General features: G+C 40.4%; 1 protein-coding gene across 2 annotated transcripts in view; it reads right to left on the reverse strand.

The window, feature by feature from the left end:
• The window catches only part of MTA3 (metastasis associated 1 family member 3), a 161,751-nt gene extending 141,603 nt beyond the window's left edge, over positions 1–20,148 (reverse strand). For both annotated transcript variants that reach the window (XM_045828495.1, XM_045828494.1), the window contains exons 1-3: positions 20,035–20,148; positions 18,337–18,404; positions 11,195–11,288 (exon numbers count right to left, since the gene is read on the reverse strand). In XM_045828495.1, coding sequence (XP_045684451.1) covers positions 11,195–11,288; positions 18,337–18,404; positions 20,035–20,062 — 190 coding nt within the window. In that variant the 5' untranslated portion in view covers positions 20,063–20,148. The remainder of the gene's footprint in view (positions 1–11,194; positions 11,289–18,336; positions 18,405–20,034) is intronic.
• Positions 20,149–24,556: the final 4,408 nt, after the last annotated feature.

The raw sequence follows: 24,556 nt of genomic DNA on the forward strand, positions 1-24,556 counted from the left end.
ATTTTAAATGTTCCATCATCCGAATCATAGGAGTGCTAGAAGAAGAAGAGGAAGAGCAAGAAACTGAAGTTAGTTAAAAAAATAATGAAGGAGAACTTCTCCAATCTGGCAAAGGAAAGAGACTTCCAGGAAGTCCAGGAAGCTAAAAGTCCCAAAGAAGGCGGACCCAAGGAAGCACACACAAAGGCACATCATAATTACATTAGCCAAGATTAAAGATAAGGAGACAATCTTAAAAGCTTCAAGAGAAAAGGAGAGAGTTGCCTACAAAGGAGTACCCATAAGGCTACCAGCTGATTTCTCAAAAGAAATCTTGCAGGTAAAAGGAGCTGGAAAAAAGTATTCAATATCATGAAAGGCAAGGACCTACATCCAAGATTACTCTGTCCAGCAAAGCTATCATTTAGAATGGAAGGGCAGACACAGAGCTTCCCAGATAAGGTTATGTTAAAGGATTTCATCATCACCAAGCCCTTATTATATTAAATGTTAAAGGGACTTATCTGAGAAAAAGATGATGATCAAAAATATGAACAGTAAAATGACAACAAACTCACAACTATCAACAACTGAACCTAAAACAAAAACAAACTAGGCAAACTAGAACAGGAACAGAATCACAGAAATGGAGATTACATCTAGGGTTATCAGCAGGGAGGGGGAGGAGAAGGGTGAAAGGTACAGGGAATAAGAATAAATGGTAGGTACAAAATAGACAGGGGGAGGTTAACAATAGCATGGGAAATGGAGAAGCCAAAGGACTTATATGTACGACCCATGGACATGAACTAAGGTGGAGAAATGCTGGGGGGGGAGGGGTGCAGGGCAGAGGGGAATAACAGAGAGAGAAAAATGGCACAACTGTAATAGCATAATCAAGAAAATATATTTAAAAATTTTAAAAATAAGGAAAAAATAGGAAGAAAAAGAGAGAGAGACCTCGTTTTGTTCTATGATACTAAGTTTAGTGCAGGGGTTTTGAATGGGTGCTGGTACACAAACTAAGGAGTCCTTTGAAAGGAGCAGAGGAGGGGGCTCCACAATGGGAGTGGTACGTTTCACAGATGGAAGACAATGGGGTCAGACATCCTGTAGAACGTAAGTACATAGCAGAGAACAGTCCAGTACCAAAGAACTGATTCAAATGACTTTCAAATGTCCACCTGGACATTTAGGTAGGTAAAAACATGATTTTGTTACCTGAGACTAGAGCTAATTCTATTTTATCTATGGTAACACAAGGTATTTTGGGTATGGTTTTTAAAAAATTCAACTTTGTAGAAATGCAGGCATAATAATAATACAAAAAGGCTGTTATTTTATTTCATTCAGAACTTACCAAGAATACCATTTTGAGAAATCTCAACAAATATTAGCATTCTTAAATACAACATATCTATCTAATTTGTAACTGTTGCGTTGCTTGTGATTCAATGCAAACATGCAAGCATTTCATAATTTGAAAATGTCTTCCACCAGTCATGCCCCAGAATTTACATATGGTGAAATACAGTACGTATGATCCTATCACATTACATATTCTATTATAGAATATTTTATTATTATTATAAACTTTTCTTACTATGTTTCAGTTAGAACACAATATTAAGTTTAATTTTGCTTTTTACATTTTATGTACAAAGTACGCCATATACGAATTTCATTTCAGAATTATAGAGGGCAATTTTTCTGACTTGTGCTCACTCTGGCCAAAAATCGTTGATAATGAAAACATTCAGTGGAAGGCATCACCATGGTATCTCTTATATAGTCAATGTGTCAAAAGAAAATAAGGTGTACTTTTTTAAAAAAGCCATAAGCTTAGATGTTAATTCTAAACTGTCACTGAAAATACACAAAATAGAAAATCCATTACGATCTTCTTTCAGTTTATCTATTGTCTAGTGACAAATCACCCCAGAACTTAGCGACACAAAACAGACACAAAACAACTACTTCATTTTGCTCACAGGTTCGGGGGTAAGGAACTCAGACAGGGCCCGGCACAGAAGTCTTGCTGTGCCTCAACAGGGACTCAAGTGGCAGAGGCTAGCTCAGCTGGTGGCTCCTTCAGCCACGTCTGGCACCTCGGCTCATCTAGGACTGTCAACCATAGAACCTACACGCGGACCTGCCATGTGGCTTAGTCTTTGCGAACTACTGCATTTTAAGCAGGAATATCCTGAGAACAAACATTCCAAGAGACCCAGAAGGAAGCTGCATGGCCTTTTATGGCCTAGGCCTGGGACTCACGTAACATTACTTCTACCATACTATACTGGTCACCACCCCCCCCCCACATTCAGGGGGAGAAAACACGTACCCCACCTATCAATGTTAAAGAATCGGGGGATCATGTTTGAAAGCCACCACAGATTCTTTTCAGCCAACCAAGATGCTAAAACAAAACAACTGACAGCCTGGCTGTCCTTCAGGTTTGTCCCCCTGGTAAATTTATCTATTTATTTTATAAAGATTTTATTTATTTGTTCTTAGAAAGGGGAAGGAAGGGAGAGAGAGAGGGAGAAAAACATCAATGTGTGGTTGCCTCTCACATGCCCCAAACTGGGGACCTAGCCCCAAACCCAGGCATGTGCCCTAGACTGGGAATCAAAACGGTGACCCTTTGGTTTGCAGGCCTGGGCTCAATCCACTGAGCCACATCAGCCAGGGCCCCCAGGTAATTTAAAGCTACAAACATCTGTGGAGCAACTATAATGATCAAGACACATGCAGGCTAGAAAGATGATCAAGACCATGTCCCCAACATTAAAGAACTTAACACTGAGCACTCTAAATGTGCAAACTGGGTGCCAAGGCCAGGAAGGCAGATGTATTCAAAACATCCAATTTCAGTACTTTGAAGTAACAATCAATTGTGATTAATGGTTCTAAATCTTTTTTAAAAAGGTTTCTTTTTATAAAAGCCCATTTTAGCCCCCAAACTATGAAACATACTAAACATTCCATATATTTTTAATTAATTCATGAAACTTAAAAAACAAAGTTCCCAATACGGCCTTTGACACCAAAACACTTTATAAGAACACAGTGACTTAGACTGGGACGTGATAAGAACTATGTATAGAAGTCATCTCACCTTTCACATGAAACATATTATAATCTTACTGCCTAATAATATTACCACATCCAGAAATGCCTCATTATTTAAAAAATTTAAGAATAGTCAATACCACTTTCTGATTCTACTTACAATAACAACATAGAAATACCAGAATATTAATAAGTAAGTAAACTGTATGAAGAAGACTTCACATAGGCAGGATCAGCTTATCCCCAATTTTCTCCAACAGCTAATTCTGGTTTTATAATTCTGAGAAGGTATAAATAAATCTTCCTATCCAATTTTTTTTAAACTTTCATTTGAAGTCTTATTATTTTTTTTAAGATTTTATTTATTTATTTTTAGACAGAGGGGAAGGGAGGGATAAAGAGAGGGAGAAAAACATCAATGTGTGGTTGCCTCTTGTGCACCCCCTACCAGGGGTTGGGGGACCTGGCCCAAAACCCAGTCATGTGCCCTGACTAGGAATCGAACCAGAGACCCTCTGCTTCTCAGTCCGATGCTCAGTATACTGAGCCACACCAGCCAAGGGCCCTATCTGATTTGCTTTCCTCTTCTCCTTCCACAAAGTTCCAAGGATGTGCGTGTTAGCGTGTGCGTGTTAGAGCAGAAAAGCAAGGGCAAGCAGAATGAGCACTAGTAAGTAAAAGCACTATTCTCATTTATTCCACTTTTCCCTACGTCACAACCCCAGTCCAGTGTTAATGACACGACAACTGAAAATTAGAGAAGAAAATTCCAAGGACAGAAGAGAGTACAGTAAACACCTTACCTTTTGCCCAGATTGAAGATGATTTTAATTTCCTGTAGCTTTACATTTTAGGAATCACAATATAAGAGTATGCCATATGTCAAAAATATCCTAAATGTGCAAAAGGCCATAAAGTGTACTAATGAAACTCTTCATTCTGGAAGAGTCCATCAGTCCCAGAGAACCATGTCCATCCTAAACTGGCATCACTCCTTTAATCCAAAATTGCATTTCTAACAGATTAAGACAACCAATATTGCATTTACTGTACAAAATATGTATGCTGGATTTTAGTGAAATTACGTTAGAAGAATCAGTAACAAGTACTCAAATAAGATTTCTTTTAATTCTGAATACAACACAAAATAACCCAACCTGTTAAAAGTGCGTGGCAATCTAGGTATGGCACTACCCTCTCTCAAAAAAGAGTCAATCCCCTAATGATCAGATTGTGGCCTCCAAGTTCATTTCCAGTAAAAGGAATCAGGGCTCCATGGAGATGCGGTCCAGGGGCAAGAAGTGCAAAAGATGAGCCTGGAATACCTTGTCATGCGAGAAGCAGGTTAAGATAAAGACCACTGCAATCACTTCAAAATGATTCAAAAACCAACCTAAGTAAGTCTTGCTGGCTAAAGATGGGACAATTTGAGTACCAATAAGAACTGTAATTGATAATTAATACCAAAGACTCAAGTCCTTGAGTTCATGATAAACTAAAAAAAGAAATGAATTGATGATGATCACTGGATCATTATTAGATCATTATTTTTGAAACTGTTAACTAAAAAGAGGAAAAACCATATCAAGCATTTAACGTGACTTTCCTGTAAGCTTGGAACCTCAAGAGTAACTTGATGGCTGAAGAGGGAACACGGTATTCCTAGAAATATTCCACCAACAAGATGTTAAAGCTAGAAGCAGAATTCAATTCGTGAAACTATAATGAATTAACAGATTAGGCAATCATTGATCAATGGTTGATAACACTGCAAAAAGGGTAGTTTTAAAATTCTTCTTTTATTTTTTGCTCTAAAAGGCCATAGTAGAAAATTCTGCAAAATCTGTCTATACATTAGAGATTAGATAAGAGAATATCCTTGATCTTAGAAGATATTCACTAAACTACTTCTAAGAGTTAGGGGAAATATGTCTTCAATGTACTTTCAAATGGTTCAAAAATACTAATATGTACACAGATGGAACAGAACAAATATAGTAAGATGTTAACATCTGACAAATCTAGTTAAAGGGCAGATAGCAATTCTTGGTAATATTTTTAAGAATTTTTCTATAAATCTAAAATTATTTCAAAGTAAGCCCTGGTCGGTATGGCTCAATTAGCTTGAGCATCGTCCCATTACCAAAAGGCTGCAGATTTGATTCCTGGTCAGGGCATATACCCAGGGTTGCGGGTTCAATCCCCAGTCAGGGCGCATGCAAGAAAACAACCAATCAATGCTGCTCTCTCACATCAATGTTTCTCTGTCTCCCTTCCTCTCTCTTTAAAAGCAATGGGGAAAAAATGTCCTTGGGTGAGGATTATAAATAAATAAATAATCTCAGAGTAAAATATTTTTTAAAAAAGGAACAGGCAACAATACATTTTGAACCTCATGAAGTAATACATGAAGTATACACTGTTACCTATGAAGTAATCCTGTCCCCCTAACCTCCAAAAATACCCTGCATTTAGAGCCTCTAGAATTTGGATCTAATATCCATCTACAGAGAAATATGCTAAAGAATGCAAAAGAGATGCAACAAACTCGAGGCCAAAGGAAATTATAGGATGAACAAACTGGTATTTTTTAAAGATTTTATTTATTTATTTTTAGGAAGAGGGGAAGGGAGGGAGAAAGGGAGAGGAATATCAATGTGTGGTTGTCTCTTGTACACCTTCCACTGAGGACCTGGCCTGCAACCCAGGCATATGCCCTAACTGGGAATCAAACCAGTGACCTTTTGGTTTGCAGGCCAGCACTCAGTCCACTGAGCCACTTCAGCCAGGGCACAACCTGGTATTTTTAACAAATATTGAGAGATAGACTATGAATGAATGTGTATCTACAGATTAAAAGACTAAACAATCTCCACACAAAAACTTACACATGAATGTTCACATCAGTTGTTAACAACCAGAAAGTGAAAACAATCCAAATACCCATCAACTGATGAATAAAATATGGTATTTCCTCCAATAGGATATCATTCAGCTATAAAAAAGAATGAATTCATGCTGTAACATGAAAGGACCCTGAAAACTTTATACTAAGTAAGAAAAAATTCCAGACACAGAAAAACACATATTGTATGATTCCATTTATATGAAATGTCCAGAACGGGCAAATCTATAGACAGAAAGTAGACCAGTGTTTGCCAGAGGCTGAGAGAAAGGGGGAATGAAGAGTAACTGGTTTCTTTTTCGGGCAATGAAAATATTCTAAAATTAGATAGTGGTGGTGGTGATAGCTTTGTGCATATACTAAAACCCACTAAATTATGCACTTTAAAAGCAGGAATTCTGTGCTATGTGAATTACAACTTAATTTTTAAACATTGATGGACAAGAGAAAAAGATTTCAGAGTCTTACTAATTAGTAATAATCTATTAACTTCATTTAGATCCCATTTTAAACAAACTATAAAATAGAAAAAAATCATGAAAGGAGAAATGTTAAAACTAACTAGATATTAAAGATACTAGTGTTTACAGAATCCTAAATGATTAATGGATGCTAAGACAAGTAGGTTAAAGTTTGACCAAGAACAAAAAGCATTTAGCTCTGGCCCATGTGGCTCAGTTGGTTGGAGCATCATCCTATGAACTGAAAGGCAATAGGATTTGATTCCCACCAGGGCATAGGCCTAGGCTGCGAGCTCATCCAGGTCAGGGAGCATGTGAGAGGCAACCAACCTATCGATGTTTCTCTCCCTCTCTCCCTCCCTGCCCCTCTCTCTACAATCAATAAGCATGTCCTCGAGTGCGGATTAAAAAGAAAGAACAAGGTATTTATACAGTTGCCACTTATCTCCCCACAAATAACTTACAGAACACAAAGAGACATGGCATCCCTACAAAAACACCTAACCTGAATCTATCATGAAGAAACATTTGACAAACCAAATTTGAGCCATATTCTACAAAATAACTGGCCTTTCGTCAAAAATGTTAAGGTCAAAAAACACAAAGATGAGGAACTGGTTTCATATAAAGAAGACCTGACAATAAAATACAATGTGTGAGCTTGGATTTTATTGTAGACTAACAAAAGCTATATATAGCTATAAAGAACACCATTGAGACATAGAATTTGAATAAGGACTGTGAGATAATAGTCTTGTGTAAATATCAGATTTCCTGACTTGTTTACTATACTGTGGTTATGTAAAAGAACTTCCTGCCCTTACTGGTATGGCTCAGTGGGTTGGGCGTCAGCCCCTAAACAGAAAGGTCACAGGTTTGATTCCAGGTCAGGGCACATGCCTGGTCTGCCTGCCAGATACCTGGTTTAAGGTAATCCATTGATGTTCCTCTCACACAGTGATGTTTTTCTCTCCCTCTCTTTCTCCCTCCCCCTTCTCTCTAAAAATAAATAAATGAAGTCTTTTTAAAATGTTTTAAAAGAATTTCCTTGCATTTAGGAAGGACACACTGACATTTCCAAGCTATTCTCAAATTGTTCATGAAAAAATACAAATTATTTATATAGAAAAACGGTGACAAATTCAACAGGGCAAAATGTTAATTTGCTAAATCTGGATATAGGGCACTTGAGAGTTCCTTGTATATTCTTGGCACTCACTGTAAGTCTGAATGAGGTCCTATCTTTTAGAAATACATTCTGAGATATCTATAGATGAAATGGTAAAATTTCTCTGATAAGCTTAAAATTATAGAGCAAGTAAGTAGGGGTCTAGACCAGCAATTTTTAACTGGTATGCCACAAAAATTTTTTAAATATAATACCTATTTCAGGGGATCTGACCACTTTTCCCTTAGATTGTCAAAAAATGACAACAGCTAACACAACAATAGCCATCTGCTGTGAATGCCCTGTAATCATAAATATATAGGTCATATAATAGTGTTTCATCTTATTGGTCACATTGCATTAATAAGGTTTCATCTGATTGGTTAATTCTTGGTATCAGATATCCTGACATAAAACTAGAGGCACCTGATTTTCTAAAATAGCACTTTGGAGCAAAAGGGTAGATAATTACTATTATTAGGGGGTTTTGTTTGTTTTTTTGTACAACAATCAAAATTATACTTACTTTGTCAGATAAGCAAAAAATAGACTTTTTGGTGAGTTGCGGCATTTTAGTAATGAGTTTTCTGTGCCATGAGATGAAAAAGGCTGAAAATTGCCGGTCTGAATGAAGCAATTGGTCAGGTATTAATAACTGTTAAAGCACAGTAATGGACACCAGGTGTATGATGTCATTCTCTGTACTTCTGTATGTTTGATAATTCCTGTAATCAAAGCTTTAAAGGAGTCTATAATGAAAAGTTTCTTAAATGGATCAACTAAAGTTCAGTAAAATTAACTGGCATTCCACACACAGGATTCCAATTTTGAAATCTTTCTAATCTATGACACTCTCCCCATTAATCCTTCTGTAAACCTCTTTATAAAGTGTGAACTATTCAGGCAATTTTATTTGTTCTCCCCACCTTAAGTTTTAGTCAATATCAACAAACAGAAAGACACCTCTAACTCCAGCATACTAAGCTATATCAACAAACAGTGAATGAAAACAGGTCAACGTAAACAGAAGTCATCCACCTAGGGAGATGCTCTGAAATGATTGAGGAAGTTAGAAACTCCAACTGACGGTTGTTGAGCACCCACAATGCACCTTTCCGTGGGTCCCTTAATCCTCACAGCAACAACGGCACAACGTTCTCCCGTTACTTTTTAAATTGCGTTACAATACATATAACATAAAGTGAGGTAATTTCTTCAATCCCATCTAACAGATGAAGAAAATGGAAATGAATGAGAAGTTAAGAAAATTTTCCAAAGCAAGCCACTAGCAGCAAACCAGAATCTGAACCCAGGTCTTTCTCTACACTGCACAACTGCCAGTATGTAATTTGATTGACTCAAGTCTCTTAAAATTTGGTTTCTATGAGTCAATCCCCAAAACCCAATCAATTTTGAAAATACTGATTTTCTGTATACACAAGTCTAAAATAGCCCCCAGGTACAGGCATGCTGAGACCCTCCAGGAAGGGTCAGCAAATCCCTTAACAATCTTTACATTTCACTACTTTCGCAGTAACAACTTAAGAAGCTGCATTAGCAGCTAAATTAAACCCCAAAATACGTGAATATAAATGAAGCATTTTACCTTTCTTAAGTTTATGTTGTAAATGGTGAACAAAATGCAAATAACTTCATGTAGACACTTGACTACACATTGAATTTACAGAGTTTGGATAATAGCTAAAATAACTGATTAGTATGTCATTCTAATAAGCAATTATTTTGCCTACTCTATGGAGTAGCCCATTCTTTGCCTCACTGCTTCACTAATAAACTCCCTTTAACTTAAAAAAAAAAGCAATTATTTTGGTCACATACATATGGGATAGACACGAATGCCCTGAATCTGTCAATATAAAATTTGTAAATACTACACAATCTGTATCATAATGAATACTTTCTATATAAAAACAGAAATTTAGAAACACTATGAACTACACAGCAGAATACGTAATAGGAATTTAACTCATGAGACAACCGATCTGCCCGTTTAAACCGGCAGCGCGGCGGGGGAACAGCTCCCTAGCAGACAGAAGAGAACAAAGCACGCGTGCACACAGCGGCCTCCCTCGCCCAGCCCCACATCGCCTCTACAGCTTCAGGGTCTCCAAGACCCACTACAGATCACAGTGTCACACTGAAAGATGGCTTTCAAAATAAAGTACTTATTGTCTGTATATGCCTTTCTTAAAAATAAATCATTTTAAGACTGTTGTTTTAAAAAAAGATGCTAAAATATATTAAAACCGTTGATTGGACAAAAAACAAATAAATGCAATACAAACAGATTATACTACAAATAAGTGCTTAGGTGTATTTACCGACTACATTTAAATTTTTTTTTAAATTTTAGCCCTGCCTGGGTAGCTCAGTTGGTTAGAGCATCACCCTAGTGTGCTATTGCTGTGGGTTCGATCACCAGTAGGGCACACACAAGAACCAACCAATGGCCCTGGCTGGTGTAACACAGTAGATTGAATACCTGCCTGCGAACCAAAGGGTTGCTCGCTGGTTTGATTTCCAGTCAAGCCACATGCCTGGGTTGCAGGCCAGGTCCCACATATGGGGCACGTGAGAGGAAACCACATACTGATGTTTCTCTCCGTCTCTTTCTCCTTCCCTTTCCCTCTCTCTAAAAATAAATAAATAAAATGTTTACCAAAAAGAAGATCAACCAATGAATGCATAGATCGGTAGAAAAACAAATCAATGTTTCTCTCTTCCTTCTTTTAAAATCAGTAAATAAAATTTTTTTAAATAAGAATCAACCAATGAATGTCTAAATAACTGGAATGACAAATTGATGTCTCTCTCTCCCCTTTCTTCTATCTCTAAAATCAATTCTTTTAAAATTTATTTATTTTTAGAGAGAGGGTAAGGGAGAGAAAAAGAGAGGGAGAAAAATATCAATGTGTGGTTGCCTCTTGTGCGCCCCCTACTGGGGACCTGGCCTGCACCCCAGGCATGTACCCTGACTGGGAATCGAACCAGTCACCTTTTGCTTTGCAGGCCCACGCTCAATCCACTGAGCTACACCAGCCAGGGCTAAAATCAATTTTTTTAAAAATGTTTAAAGGAAGTGCTCAGAGCTGTTATCTACAGGAATGCATATCTAAATATCACTTTGCATTTCTTTTTCTAGCAATTTTTAATGCATCCCTAATACTATAACCACATAATTAATACTCAAGATTTTTAAGAATGTAAGTATTATCTAGTTATTTACAGACAGGAAAAAAGTGCTCCAAGAAAATGCCAGTGAAGTATAAATTTCCTGACAGTTATACACTCAAACCACCATCGAAAATGAGACATGGCAGAACACTGCTCTGATTGTCTGCTAAAGCCTACTTGCAAAGACTTCTATGTCAACATTTTGACTAATTAGGAAACATATGATGCAACCTAAGAAATACACTAAAACCAATCACCACCCCAAAAATTACTCCCATCTAAACTAAGAGGAAGAAAAATGGGAATGCAAAAAGCTACAAGTAACAAAAAAGTATTTTTCCACACATTATGGAAAACAAAAGACTTGACATTTTTTTTATTAATCCAAGAAAAAAAAAACAATTAACTTACTAGCATGCTTGTCTGCAAGCATTATAAGCGTGTTGGAAATATCTCGTCGTCTATAAAAGCATACTACTTTTGCTTCCACGTTGCCAGTTGCAGTCTAAGAAATAAGAAAAATAAAAGTCATCTGTACTGAATATTAGATTCAAATAGTTTATAGAACAAAACTAGAATACAACACAATTATAAAGTCACACTCATCTTTACACTGTGCCAACCACAACTGTAGGATAATCAGAAAGCTAAAAATTTCAAATAAGGATGAACAACACTTGTTCGGGGTCCAAGTGACACTAAAATGTCAAACATAAAATAACTTACTGGCATCAATTAAACTAAAGTGATCAGACCATTTTAATGAATAAAGCCAGACATAGTTAAATCTGATTAGCCACGAGAAACTAATCCCCAAAACTTCAACAGCCACAACAGAACTTATTTAAGACAGTTAAACATATCTCCTGCAAAACCACTCCCAGAAGCACTGGCTAAGAGTAAAATCACCCAGCCCTCTCCTGAACACCCCACAGTGGACTGATGATGAAGCCCTGCAGGTGCAGGCAGCCATCAGGCCGAATGGACCGAACGACTTGGAAAAGCAGTCTCCAACCCAAGGGAGTCTATGAATCCATAATAGTCAATAATCTTAGTAGTACTTACTTTCCCTTCCCATATGAAAGTATTAAAAACCTTGAGTTATAAACCACTGAAGCTCTTATTTCTTTCTGACTACAGTCTAGAATACAAATCAATATTTAGTTAGGGTGTAATTTACTGCAGCTGGGGCCCAGGCTCCAACTCTCCTGTTCTTTATGAATTCTGAGAGCTTTCAAGAAGGCCAATCATTCATTACAAAGTTCTTTGTAAAAACACATAGGGCACAATAAAAAGCTATTGTGATTTCCAATTTCAAACACATTGAAAACAGATTTTCAGAATTTCTCTGGGCTTACAGATATATTTAAACATAAAGAAATAAGAATATATATGTGCTGCAGTAAATTTGTCAATTTTGTGAAGCTCAGCAGCAGTTTTAGAGTGAAAATAAGTCTTATAGAAATGCTGCCCCTTAAAATTGAAATTATATTAAATCCTAACCAAAGTGCTTCTAGATTTCACAATATATGATCAAATATATCCTTCAGAAGTAATGATCCAGCAATCTGCGAAATGAACAAACCAATATTTCCATGTACATAAAATGTATCAATGACTTCAATTATAGCTCTTCATTGTTTTTGTCTTGACACAAAAGTATGTTAAAAATCCAAAACACGAGTTTCAAGGCATATTTTTCTTCTGACTCACCAGCGACGTCCTTCCACAGGAATACTCTACAAACCTAATTAAGTTCTTATTTAAACCTGCATAGGATGGAGAGGCATAGTCCAAAATAAATAACCTCTTCTAACTTGTACACCCTTGGCTATTAGGTTGTTTACAACCAGAGTATTCCTCTACAATACACACACACACACACAACCCTCAAGCATCTACCCAAACAATGAACTACCCAAAGTGTGGTCTGAGGCCCAGTCCACACTGTAACTGTGTAATGAAATGAGTATTATGGAATTTCAGAGTTAATTTTATAACTATTGAACCTAACAATGAAAAATGGGGGTTGTATTGTTATAAGCCTATTTTAAATTTCATTTTTCTTTTTTATTTTTAGAAAAGCAGTCTAAGATAGTGAAACTTCTTTACCACAAACAGTATGAAAAAGTACTGCTCTAAAACCTAGGTTAAATATTTGACATATGTAAAATCTGGGTGTGTGTATGTGTGTGTGTGCATGTGTGTACACATTCAAAGAAATATATATTTACTAAAAACTTTTTTAGCCCTTCCTACATGCCCCAGCACTAGGCCAAGCACTGCAGATACATGGTGCCTGTCCTCACTAAGCCTCCAATCCAGTAAGGATGCCTGGTCACATGTCATCTCCTCTCCAAACCCTCCAAAACCCAGCTATAATCTTGTCCCTCACCTGATTAGAAACTTTCAACAATTGCCCACAACTAACACATAAATGTAAAACATCCTTGACAATATTCCCCACACTATTTTCCCTTACTTTCTCCTCTCCCCTTCAGACTCCACTTCTCAGTCATAGAGACAGCAAAAGCTTCATGGAAGAAGAAATGGGGTGGAAGGATCCTTGACCACTAGGAAAAAAGGAAAGGAATCCCAACAGGTGAGGCCTGGAGGACTACTAAATTGTCTAAGGGAAAAAAAAAAAAAAAAGGCCCTGAGCAAAAACCCACACGTGGGAAAAGTAGGGACATGTATAAAGAATAACCCACAATGGTCCTGGCTGGTGTGGCTCAGTTGGTTGGAGCATCATCCCGTAACCTAAAGGTTGCGGGTTCAATTCCCAGTCAGGGTATATACCTAGGTTGCGAGTTCAAACCCCAGTCCCGGTAAGTTTGATCCCCATCCGGCACCTGTGGGAGACAACCAATGGATGCTTCTCTTTCTCTCATTGATGTTTCCCTCTCTCTCGCTAAAAGCAACGAGAAAAGTTCTCAGGTGAGGATTTAAAAAAAAAGAACCCACAAAGAACACCAATTTCTTTTCTCCATTTAGGTCGTAGTCTCTTAAATCTCTATTCTGTCAAACAGGTCTATCAAAACATCCTCTCGCAATAAGAGTCTATCTTAAGCTCTAAAACCATTTTAGTTGCCTCATATTCATATCTGTTTCTATCCCACACTTAGAAAATACATTTTTTTTCAAAAAATTTTTTTTTAAAAACCACTTTCTATTTTCAGAAAGTCCATGGTTTACCCAAAGTAAAGAGCAAGTGGAAAGCCTTGACTGGTGTGGTACAGTGGGTTGGGCGCTGTCCTGCAAACTGAAAGGTCTATGGTTCAATTCCTGTTCAGGGCACATGTCTGGGTTACAGGCCTGGTCCCTGGTTCGAGCCGTGCAAGAGGCAATCAATCATGTTTCTCTCCCTCTCTTTCTCCTTCCCTTCCCCTCTCTTAAAAAAATAAAAAAAGGAGCAAGTGGAAAGGGACTTTCCTCAACTGGCCAGTGTGGCTCAGTTGGTTGGAGCATTGTCTAGTAACCAAAAGGTCAGCAGTTCGATTCCCAGTCAGGGCACACGCCTAGGTTGCAGGTTTCATTTCCCCAGCTGGGATGCATGCAGGAGGCAACCAATCAATCAATATTTCTCTCTCGCTCTCTCATGAGAATAAAATACACCTTTATAAAATAAATTTTTTAAAAAAGGGACTTTCCTTTCCCAATTTCTGCCCTTATTCCCAAAAGATCCCAAATGGCAGGAGAGGTATTAACCTGCATTCCATAAAAGGGCTTTGAGGGAATCTCCTGAAATTATGTGCAAATGTAGATGGGGGGGTCATCAGATGCTTAAAGAAGTCAGTGATTCCTTCCTCCCACTGAAAGAAAAAAAAAGCCCTTTTACAAAATGAAAGCCCCAAAACAAAATGAATCTCAGACTAAGTTGGAAGATTAATAAAATATGCAGAATGTGAAGGTACATATAAACTACACAGTATACACACAAAAAAAAATCCCAATAACAAACCACATGCTATTTTATCTACAATCACACCTTCCAAAACTTCCTGAGAATACATCCTCAATGTTATGTGCAGAAAGATTTCTTTCAACATGTATGTAGGCTCCATCTTTAGAAGCAAGACCAACACCCAACCTAGACAGTGACTAAAGAAAATTTACCAAAAAGGTGTTTTCTATTTTAACCTTACATTCTTCTTCCAAAAGATCATCTTAACTATATCCGTGTATAAATAACAATACCGAACTGTGATTATCAACTGATACTTAGTTTTGCACCTAAAAGTTCACAAAACTGCCCTGGCTAGTGTAGCTCAGTGGATTGAGAGCCAGCTGTGAACTGAAGGGTCACCAGTTCGATTCCCAGTCAAGATACATGCCTGGGCTACTAGCTTGCTGAGTTGCAGGGCAGGTCCCCAGTAGGGGGCACACGAGAGGCAACTACACATTGATATTTCTCTCCCTATCTTTCTCCTTCTCTTCCCCTCTCTCTAAAAATGAATAAATAAAATTTCAAAAAATAAAAGTTAAAAAAAAAACTTTTCTGGAAAAATTGAGGCTAAAGTCTATAACTGTAATTTTAAAAAGAAGAAGAAAAAGACAAAGAAATACTATAATCCAGCTTTCCCCACTTCGTCAACTTGACCTCTGAGTAGTCAAGGCCTTTCTGGAACATTCTTATAGCCTCTGCCATGACTACCTCTTCCTCATCCTTTAGGCCTCAACTTCAATGCACTTAAAATCCTTTCCTTCTCTGTCCAAAAGAACTGACCAGTTGTTATTCCTTATGCAAGGCTGTTGCATATTTCCTCCTTAGGAGTTAACACTATTTATCACTATTTTCTTTATGCCTGATAACATCTTTTCATGTGTCTCCTTCATCTCCTCCCTGAGAACACAGACTTTGTGAGGGCAGGGACTATATCCATATTGTTCATTATTATATCTGAGCCTAACATAATTCCTAGTACATAATAGGTGCTCAAGAAATATTTGCTTAATGGATTATTTAAAATGAGATCTCTTTTAGGCCTGGCCAGGTAGCTTAGTTGGTTAGAGCACCATCCTGATATGCCAAGGTTGCAGGTTCAATCCCAGTCAGGGCACATACAAGAAGCAACTAATGAATTCATAAATAGGTAGAACAAATCACTGTTTCTTTCTTTCTTTCTTTCTTCCTCTCTCTCTCTCTCTGTCCTCCTCAACTGCTTCCTCTCTAAAAATCAATGTTTTTTTAAAAAAGATATCTTTTTCACATCCCTTCAGAAATAAAGGCCCTCTATGAATATTTAGTACTTAACTAGCCAATTTCAGTTGTTTACCAATACTCCCTCCAGTCAAACTGCCATTCTTGAAATAACAGAGTCCTACTCCTCATGGTTCAGTCATCTCCAGCCCCCAAAGGACAATTATTACATTAATGACTCTTGGCTGAAAGCTGAGGGGCAGAGAGAAGGTGAGGAATGGTGAGTGGGGAGGGGTACTTTTGAAGTGAATGGTAATATAAAGGAGTGTGAAATGATCCAGGTTCAAGCTCAATGGGTAACCCAGTCATTCCACTGTGTGCTTCATGACTATAATTCATAATGCATCTGCCTTAATGGTTTAAGGTTATTATGAGGCTCAACAGAGGTAACAGATGTGAATCCCTAGATTATATACTTCCTAATGTTTATAAATTTAACACAGTTGCTATTTCCTTCGTGTCTGTCTCCATTTTTTTTTCTTCAGCCTTGAATTCCTAACAGTGCCTATCTAAAAGTGCCTGACAAGTGGCAGGTTCTCAGAAATATCTGTAGAACAAATGAATCAAAATACTTTGTAAACAGAAAAACTATGTACAAGCATTAACAGGAGACATTTGAGAAATCCATTAATTCAACAAATATTTACCGAACATCATAACTGTGGGCCAGCCACTATTCTAAGACACTTGGGATGATGCATTAGTGAACAGAGAAAATCATTACACACACAGACCTTACATTCTAGTTTGGGGAAACAGGCAATGGAAAGACACAATAATTACATATACTCAATGGTGATAAGAGAATGGAAAAAAGAGCAAGGTACAGAAGAATGGTAACAACTAAATGGCTCTAAGGAGGGCACGTGTAAGAAACACGTAAGCACTGTCTACGGTGCTGGGGGCCAAACGAGCAAAGTGCAGAGCAGCAGGAGTGGCCATCCGACAGGGACAGTTCCGCCCACAGCCTGATCCAGTCCTGAGCCACTGTCTACATTTGGTGGTGGTCGCAAACACTACAGAAGTTTTGTTTTATTTTCTTTTTAACATTATCCTCAGACATTTTTTCATTGCTTTTAGAGAGGAAAGGAGAGACAGAAACAGCAATGCCAGAGAGAAGCATTGACTGGTTGCCTTCCATATGGGCCAGGATGGAGGATCGAACTCCCAACTTAGGTGTGCCCTGAGGAAATCGAACCCACAACCTTTCAGTTACAGGATGACATTCCAACCAACTGAACCACACTGGCCAAGGCTGCAGAAGTTTTAAAAATGCATGGCTCCTACTGTAATCCCAGAAGCAAACCAAAATCTCAAGGTTTGTAGGCCTGGAATGTCCTTGATTATACCTGGCTTCCTAGGACTCAGAAATGGACCAATCTCTACATGGTATTTTGTGGGAAAGGCATCAAGTAGACAGCCTCAAACATTTTAACACTATGAATTTTCATAAGCTATACAAATAACCCTCAAAGTGGTTTGCAGGAAACCAGAGCGTCATTAGAAATCTATGGTTCACGTAGTTTTTGAATGTTTTGTGTGCCTCCACTGGAAAAGCTCATCTACTACAAAGTCTTAATGCTTCTGACGTCCTGAACACCTGTGATCAGAGACAAACCTTAATGTAAAAGTTTTACTTACTTAAGCCTAAGGTACAAAGTCAGTTTATATTACGTATTACATCAAAGCTAGTTAGCCTAGTCCAGAATTTTACAAATTCCCTTCAATACTGTATTTCCTAACTTCCTCCTTTTAAAGCTGAAAGAGGACAAAATTAATTCACTAAAAAGGGAGAAGTTGCCCTGGCTGATGTGGCTCAGTGGAATGAGCACCGGCCTGCAAACCAAAAGGTCACTGGTTCGATTCCCAGTCTGGGCACATGCCTGGGTTACAGGCCAGGTCCCCAATTTTGGGCCATGCAAGAGACAGCAGATTGGATCTATGTGTCTTGCACATTGACATTTCTCTCTTTCTCTTTCTCCTTCCCTTCCACTCTCTCAAAATATAAGTAAGTAAAATATTTAAAATTAATAAAATAAAATTTAAAAAAGGGAGAAATACAAATTATGACTCTAAATATAAAAAGGAACTGAGTTACAGGAACAACCTACTCTGAGAAGCTCTAAGCAATCTGAAGAAATCTGCAGATGTTAAATATCCAATAATATTTAATATGAGGTAATTATAAAAGGAAATGAACATTCAGAATACTGCATAATTCTCTAATCTGAAATCTCTACTTTCAGAGAGTCTGGGACTGAAAGTAAAATCACCTCTATGCCCTTTACCCAATTATCTTCAATGGAAAACAATTGCTTTTTAATATTAGAATCAAGGATACTCAAGTATATACCTTGTTGAGCTCTTCTATCCTCCTGATTAAGTACGGGTTGCTGGAGGAATTCTCAAAGTAGACATAATCTGTAATTAAAGGAAGTAAAGAGCTTAATCTTTTCAACAGAAAGTTCACATTTGTGGATCTATGACTTTCTACATTAGGCAATTCACACTCAAAATGAGGCATGTAATTCATTCCCTGGTAAAAACAAACTCAGTAATGCAACCTTAATATATTCTCCCATGTGCCTACTATTCAGACCCTTATTTTCCTGGCATGTTCATTTCAATTAATGTTTTATCAAGTTCTGGACTCCTGTCCCACACATGTCATCTCTTTAATAACAAAGACACCTCACGTCATCACTGAGCAGTCAGAGCTGACAAACAAGTGTCTTTCACACTATAACCACTTTTACATCTTTTCCCTCCAATCCAATTTGCTCTGGAGTACACTTCTCATATAAAACTATTGGCCTAAGACAAATTCAGAGCATCTTGAAAGGCTTGGCAACTCAAAGCACATTTCAATCATCAACTTAAAGAGGAAATCAGGTGAGTGGATAGAGTAAGGGGAAGCACATTGACAAACTTTTCCACAGCTCTATCTAGAAGATGAGGGGCAAGGGCAGGCGCCCACTTTCTAAGAGACACAGGTCTCCGAGGTGGTATCAAGAGTCTTTATTCATATCTTTACCGTATGTAATCAAGGTCCATTTAGAGTTCTGTTATTTAAAAAATCGCTGCAGGCCTTTAACAAACAGTGTAAAATTTTCAACTGTGGCTTCTTCTCTCATGCAATAGGTTCACTGGAAACTGCCCACTGTGTGTTTGTTTATTTGAGAGGCTGGGCTGCATTGTTGTCTATCTTAGTAGCTCTTTCCTGTCTCTCTTCTGCAAAGTGGCCTCATTCAGGCAGGCCATTCCCAGCACCATCCATCAGGAGCTCAGCTAATGAGCAGAGAAGCAAAAGCATGTCTCACAGACAAACACGCCACTTATCTGAATTATTATTTTACCAGGAAAGAGGGAGGAGGGCGTCGTGAGTAGGGAGAAAGTTTGTTTGACCTTATTTCTCTCTTCTGCAGAAGGCTGGGAAGGAGGCGGACAGGAGAGCAAACGTCCAGGCGGAGCTCAACTCCCCCGCTCTGGCTGCGGTGCCCTGGCCCCACTAAGCCCCATTCTTGGGGGGCAGGACAGCAACCAAAGAGGGTGTGAGGAAGGAGAGGTGCTGGGCCCTGTCCCCGCAAACAGGCCTGTCCAGATGGGCCCCCCTCACCCACACCCCCGCCTCACACTCCCACTGAAGATAAGTAGAAGATGGGAAGGATGTCCCCCACCCTGTGCAACCCCCACTGCCTAGAAGCCACGCGAGGAAAGACAACCCTATTAGGGGGCTCGACGGTCCCTACCCCCATGGGAGTTTCACGGAGGGGCGTCTGATAATTCACGCCCCCAAGTACAGGCCTGACCCTGAAACACTGGGCGGGTGGGGGGGGGGTGGGCCTGGGCCCCTGGCGGGCCCCGGCGGGGGAGGGGGAGGGGAAGGTGGCGGGGTAGGGAGCCCCGGCCCCTCTACGGGCCCCGGCGTCCCCCCGCCCCCCGCGCCCTCAGTCCGGGCGCCCGTGCTGCCAGCGGTTAGGGTGAACTCGCCCCGACCTCGCCCTCCCGGAGCCCGCTCCCAAACGGGCCGGGTCGGGCCGAGCCTTCCTACCTCCGACCCGGTACATGTTGGCCGCCATGTCCGCCCGCCCGCCCGCGGAGCCCGAGCCGAGCCGAGCCCCGCCCGCCGCCGCCGCCTCAGCCGCCGCCGCCGCCGCCGCCTCAGCCGCTGCTGCCGCCTCGCCGCAGGGGGGAGGGGAAGGAGGGAACGAGGGGAGGGGGAAGTGAAGGGGAGGGGACGCCGCGGGGTGGGGGCAGGTGCGGGCTCCCAGCCCCAGGGCAGCGCGGCCCAGTGGGCCGGACCAGGGGAGGTCGGAGCGGTGCCTGGCCAGCAGGGAATCGGGGAAGGGGACGGTCTGAGGGACCTTGCTGGAAGTGGAGGCTCCTAGGGTAAGGGTCCTGACCCAGGGGGAGGCCAGCACTCGCAAATGTGGACCAGGGCCCATTAGAAAATTGGGGTGGGAGCAAGGGGTCAGCCTCTCCGGAGCCCCTACCGCTCTACCCAGGTACCCTGTCACCTGCCCACCCGGAGACAGGTCTGTCCCTCTGGGAACCCCAGCAAAAGTGACCTCGAGCACGTAGGTTCCAGTCTTAAGGCAAACACGTGGATACAAATAAGTGCACAATGCAGGGTGCCTTCCTTGTGGCGATGTTAATAGGGCTTGTTGGAGCCTCTAGGCTCAGGGGCCAGGAAGCCCCACCACGTGCTTCCAGCTTCCCAGGCAGAGACCCAGCTGGGGACCAGGCTAGAAAAACTGGCTCCTTTCCAAGTCCGCCCTAACTGCATTGGCCCGTCTATCAGCGTTTGCCCCAAAACTGGGTTGAGCAGAACCCACTCCCCCACACCAGGAGGACTTGCCTCTAAACAGTCCCTATATACAGCTCTGCCCTGCCGAGAGGAGAGGGTGGGGGGGAGGGTGTTCGTTGTTCAAAAGGATAACTGGGCTCTATGGTTCACCATCACCACCTCCAAAGGAGGGTATGCTGTCAATCCGCGTGCTGTTTATTGTTGGACTGTTAACTTGGTTGTGTGCCTAAAGCTTTTACATAGTTATTATTTTTCCCATGCTGATTCTCTAGACAATCGCTGTTTGCTCAGCTTTCATACGCTCACAGAAATAAAAAAACAAGGAGAGTTTAATCTTAGCTGACTATCCCTCACACGAACACAAACAACTTTCTTTAAAGAAGCCAATCCATTCCAGACTTCTCCCAGACATTGTTGTGTAATAAACAAGAAGACTGCCCTGGCGAGGTAGCTCAGTTTGTTGGAGCATCCACCTGATGCACCCAGGTTGCTGCGGATTCAATCCCCGGTCAGGGCTCATACAGGAATCAGCCACCGAATGCATAAAGTGGAACAAATTTTTCTCCAAAAATCAGTAATTTAAAAAAAATTTTAAGTAATAAATAAGTAGACAAACAAACATGAAGATGATCCCTTACTGCTATGGTTTTTTTGTTGTTCCTGGGGATGCGGAGCTGTGTGTTGTTGACTCTGGGTTTGGAGGTCTGTGCAGGGATGGGAGGTGTCCCCAGAAAATAAAACTGTGTTTCGTTTGCCTGTTGATGGCATTTGTGTTGGTCCATTATGACAAATGTTTGAGGTGAAAAAAGTTTCTAGATATCTGAAGCAAAGTCAAAAATAAAATAAGCAAAGCACCTTTGCCTGACTTACCTTGATTGACTGTGTGACCCAAGATTTTTCATCTGTTAAAATGGGTACACTAACCCCACTGCGCAGGCTGGGGGGGAGGGGGGGCGGGGGGAGGATCAGTTGTGCAGATTCGGAAATGCTCTGTAGAGCACTATGCAAATAGCAGGTGTCTGTTGCTTTTCTTCCCCCTCCCCCGCAACTTGAGAAAGTTTCAGATTCCCAAGGGTTTTATACCATGTGTCAAATTGGGAGCCTGCAATCAACTCTTTTGACCCAAAGACAACAAGCAAGTGTTCTGGTATACACACTGCATAGCTGTTGTTTATCATCATTTTATTGGAGATCCCATCAAAAATGTATTGTGACTTAATCTGACGTCACTCATCACTCCATGTCTGAGCTGCCACATAAGTAAGTTGAATAAGTTACCTGGAGTCATCCAGTAAACTGGCAGCAGACAAGGACTTTGTCTATGAAACTTCAGTACCTCCTAATACCAAAGAGGTATGCACATCAGGGAGTTTGGCAGATGTGTTTAGACTAAAAGACTCCCTCCAACCAGACAAAGAAGGGTGGAAAAGCCTGCACATTCAAAGAAAGCAAAGGCACTTCTACTTTCTTGTCATCAACCAGCCCAAACTTTACTCTTAGTTTAGCTCTTTAGCTTTAAAATCTTGAACAAATTACTTAACTCCTCTGAGTCTCAAGTTCTACAAAATATAATTAGCGATTGACACCTACAGCAAAGGCTTGTGCTAAAAATTAAATATTTAAAGTGTTTGGCACATGCTAAGAGCTTCATAATTATTAGGTTTCTTCTCTCTATTCCAGCCATCCTCATTACAAAGGAGTGTCTCTCGGACCATGCCAGGAATTTGAGGGCAAATCCATCTCTCCCATGGGTAAAATTTCCTAAGGAGGCTGTTTTTATTGAATAACTAGATAAAGGGCCCTGGTTGGTATGGCTCAGTGGATTGAGTGCTAGCCTGTGAACCATAGGGTCACCGGTTCAATTCCCAGTCAGGGCACATGCCTGGGTTTCGGGCTGAGTCCCCAGTGCGGGGCTCATGAGAGGCCACCACACATTGATGTTTGTCTCCCTCTCTTTCTCCCTCCCTTCTCTAAATTTTAAAAAAAATATTTATTTGTTTACTTTATTTGTTTATTTATTTTCAAAGAGAGGTGAAGGGAAGGAGAAAGAGGGGGAGAGAAACATCAATGTGTGGTTGCCTCTCCTGTGTCCCCTACTAGGGACCTGACTGGCAACCCAGGCATGTGCCCTGACTTGGAATTGAACCAGCAACCCTTTTGATTCACTGGCCCACGCATAGTCCACTGAGCTATACCAGCCAGAGTTAAATAAATAAAGTCTTAAAAAAAAAAACAGATAAGGGATTGCCTAAAAGCCCAGGGCATTTTCAGCATCCCACCATGGAGCTGAAGAGAAGTGCATGCTGTAAGAGAGCTATACATGAGACATAGAATTGGTTTTTGTTTCAACTTCACGGTGAAGTTTCACACATGCAAAAAATAAATAAATAAATAAGATGGGGCTGGCCACCAAGTCTGGAAGCTTCCTCACATTGACCTCATGAAAGAAGCCTGGTGGTCTAGAATGTAATTACAGAAATCTGAAACTGGTGCCAGGCTTTAGGTAAGGAACTCTATGTTGTTTGGGTGTTCTGTGATCTCTCTCTCTCTCTCTCTCTCACTCCACCAACTTATTTTGTTATTTATTAAAATTCTTTTGGAAAAAAAAACAGAGCTGTTCTAAGGAGGCCCTGGTCATTAAAGGAAGATGATTTTGTCCCAGGAAAAATGTAGGTATGTGACAACAAGAATTAAAGCAAGGGTTGGGGGGGGGGGAGGGGGAGAAGAAAGAAATACAATAAAGATTAAATTTTTTAAAAAAAAGAATTGAGGTTCGATTCCCAGCCAGGGTACATTCCTGGGTTGCAGGCCATAACACCCAGCAACCGCACATTGATGTTTCTCTCTCTCTCTCTCTCTCTCTCTCTCTCCCCCTCCCTCCCTTCCTTCTCTAAAAGTAAATAAATAAAATATTAAAAAAAATAATAATAAAAAAAATAAAAAATAAAAAAAGAATCGAAGCAAGGGAACCTGTAAGGGAAAGGAATTAGAGTCTGGAGATGCTTCTCCTCCCATCGATCCTTGTGCTAAAAACAGGAAACCCAGGACCAAACCCAGACTGTCCTGCTTTTTAGAAGTGTGTGTTTTAGGGTTCCAACATGCCCTCGAAGGCGGTAGCTAGCTCAGCTATTTGGTTGCACCCACAGGAGATTCCCTAGTGACAACATTGGTGCCAGGTAGTGAAAAGGGGACTGAAAGTCACAATGGGGAATAGATGAGCCCCAAGAAGGTTAACCCCGACTCACCTGCCTCCTCCTCTCCTGCACAACCACTCCCTCCCTTAAGCATTAAACCCTCAAGACAATGATGTTCTGATCAGCATCAAACCATCTTAGGAACAGAGCCTTGGGTCTGTTGACCACAGAGACAGAGTTTTTGTCAAACTAGAGATAACATCCAGGCCTCAGTTGTGATTCCCTTTTTCAGCATGTAGAGAGCTGTGGATTTGAATGAGAGATGTCTGGGAAGTGTAGGGTGTGGGGCAAGGAAAAGAATCCTAAGGGACAATAGGAAGCACTGAAGGGATATATCAGGGAGAGTTTATAGAAATGACCCGGGCTGCAGGAAAGAAAAAAACAAGTGGAGATGAGGCAGAATAGCAGGAAGCTCAGAAAATTCCTTGGCAAAAGGAATGGGGAAACTGAGACAGAGAGCTGATTCAAACTGGTTTCATCCAGCACCCTGACTCACCAGTCTCCTGCATGACCACTCCCTCCCTCAAGTCTTAAGCCCTCAGGACAATGAGGTTCTGATCAACATCAAATAA

The sequence above is a fragment of the Phyllostomus hastatus genome, unplaced genomic scaffold, assembly GCF_019186645.2.
Source record: "Phyllostomus hastatus isolate PE091 unplaced genomic scaffold, TTU_PhHast_1.1 phas_scaffold_78, whole genome shotgun sequence".
NCBI classification, from domain to species: Eukaryota; Metazoa; Chordata; class Mammalia; order Chiroptera; family Phyllostomidae; genus Phyllostomus; species Phyllostomus hastatus.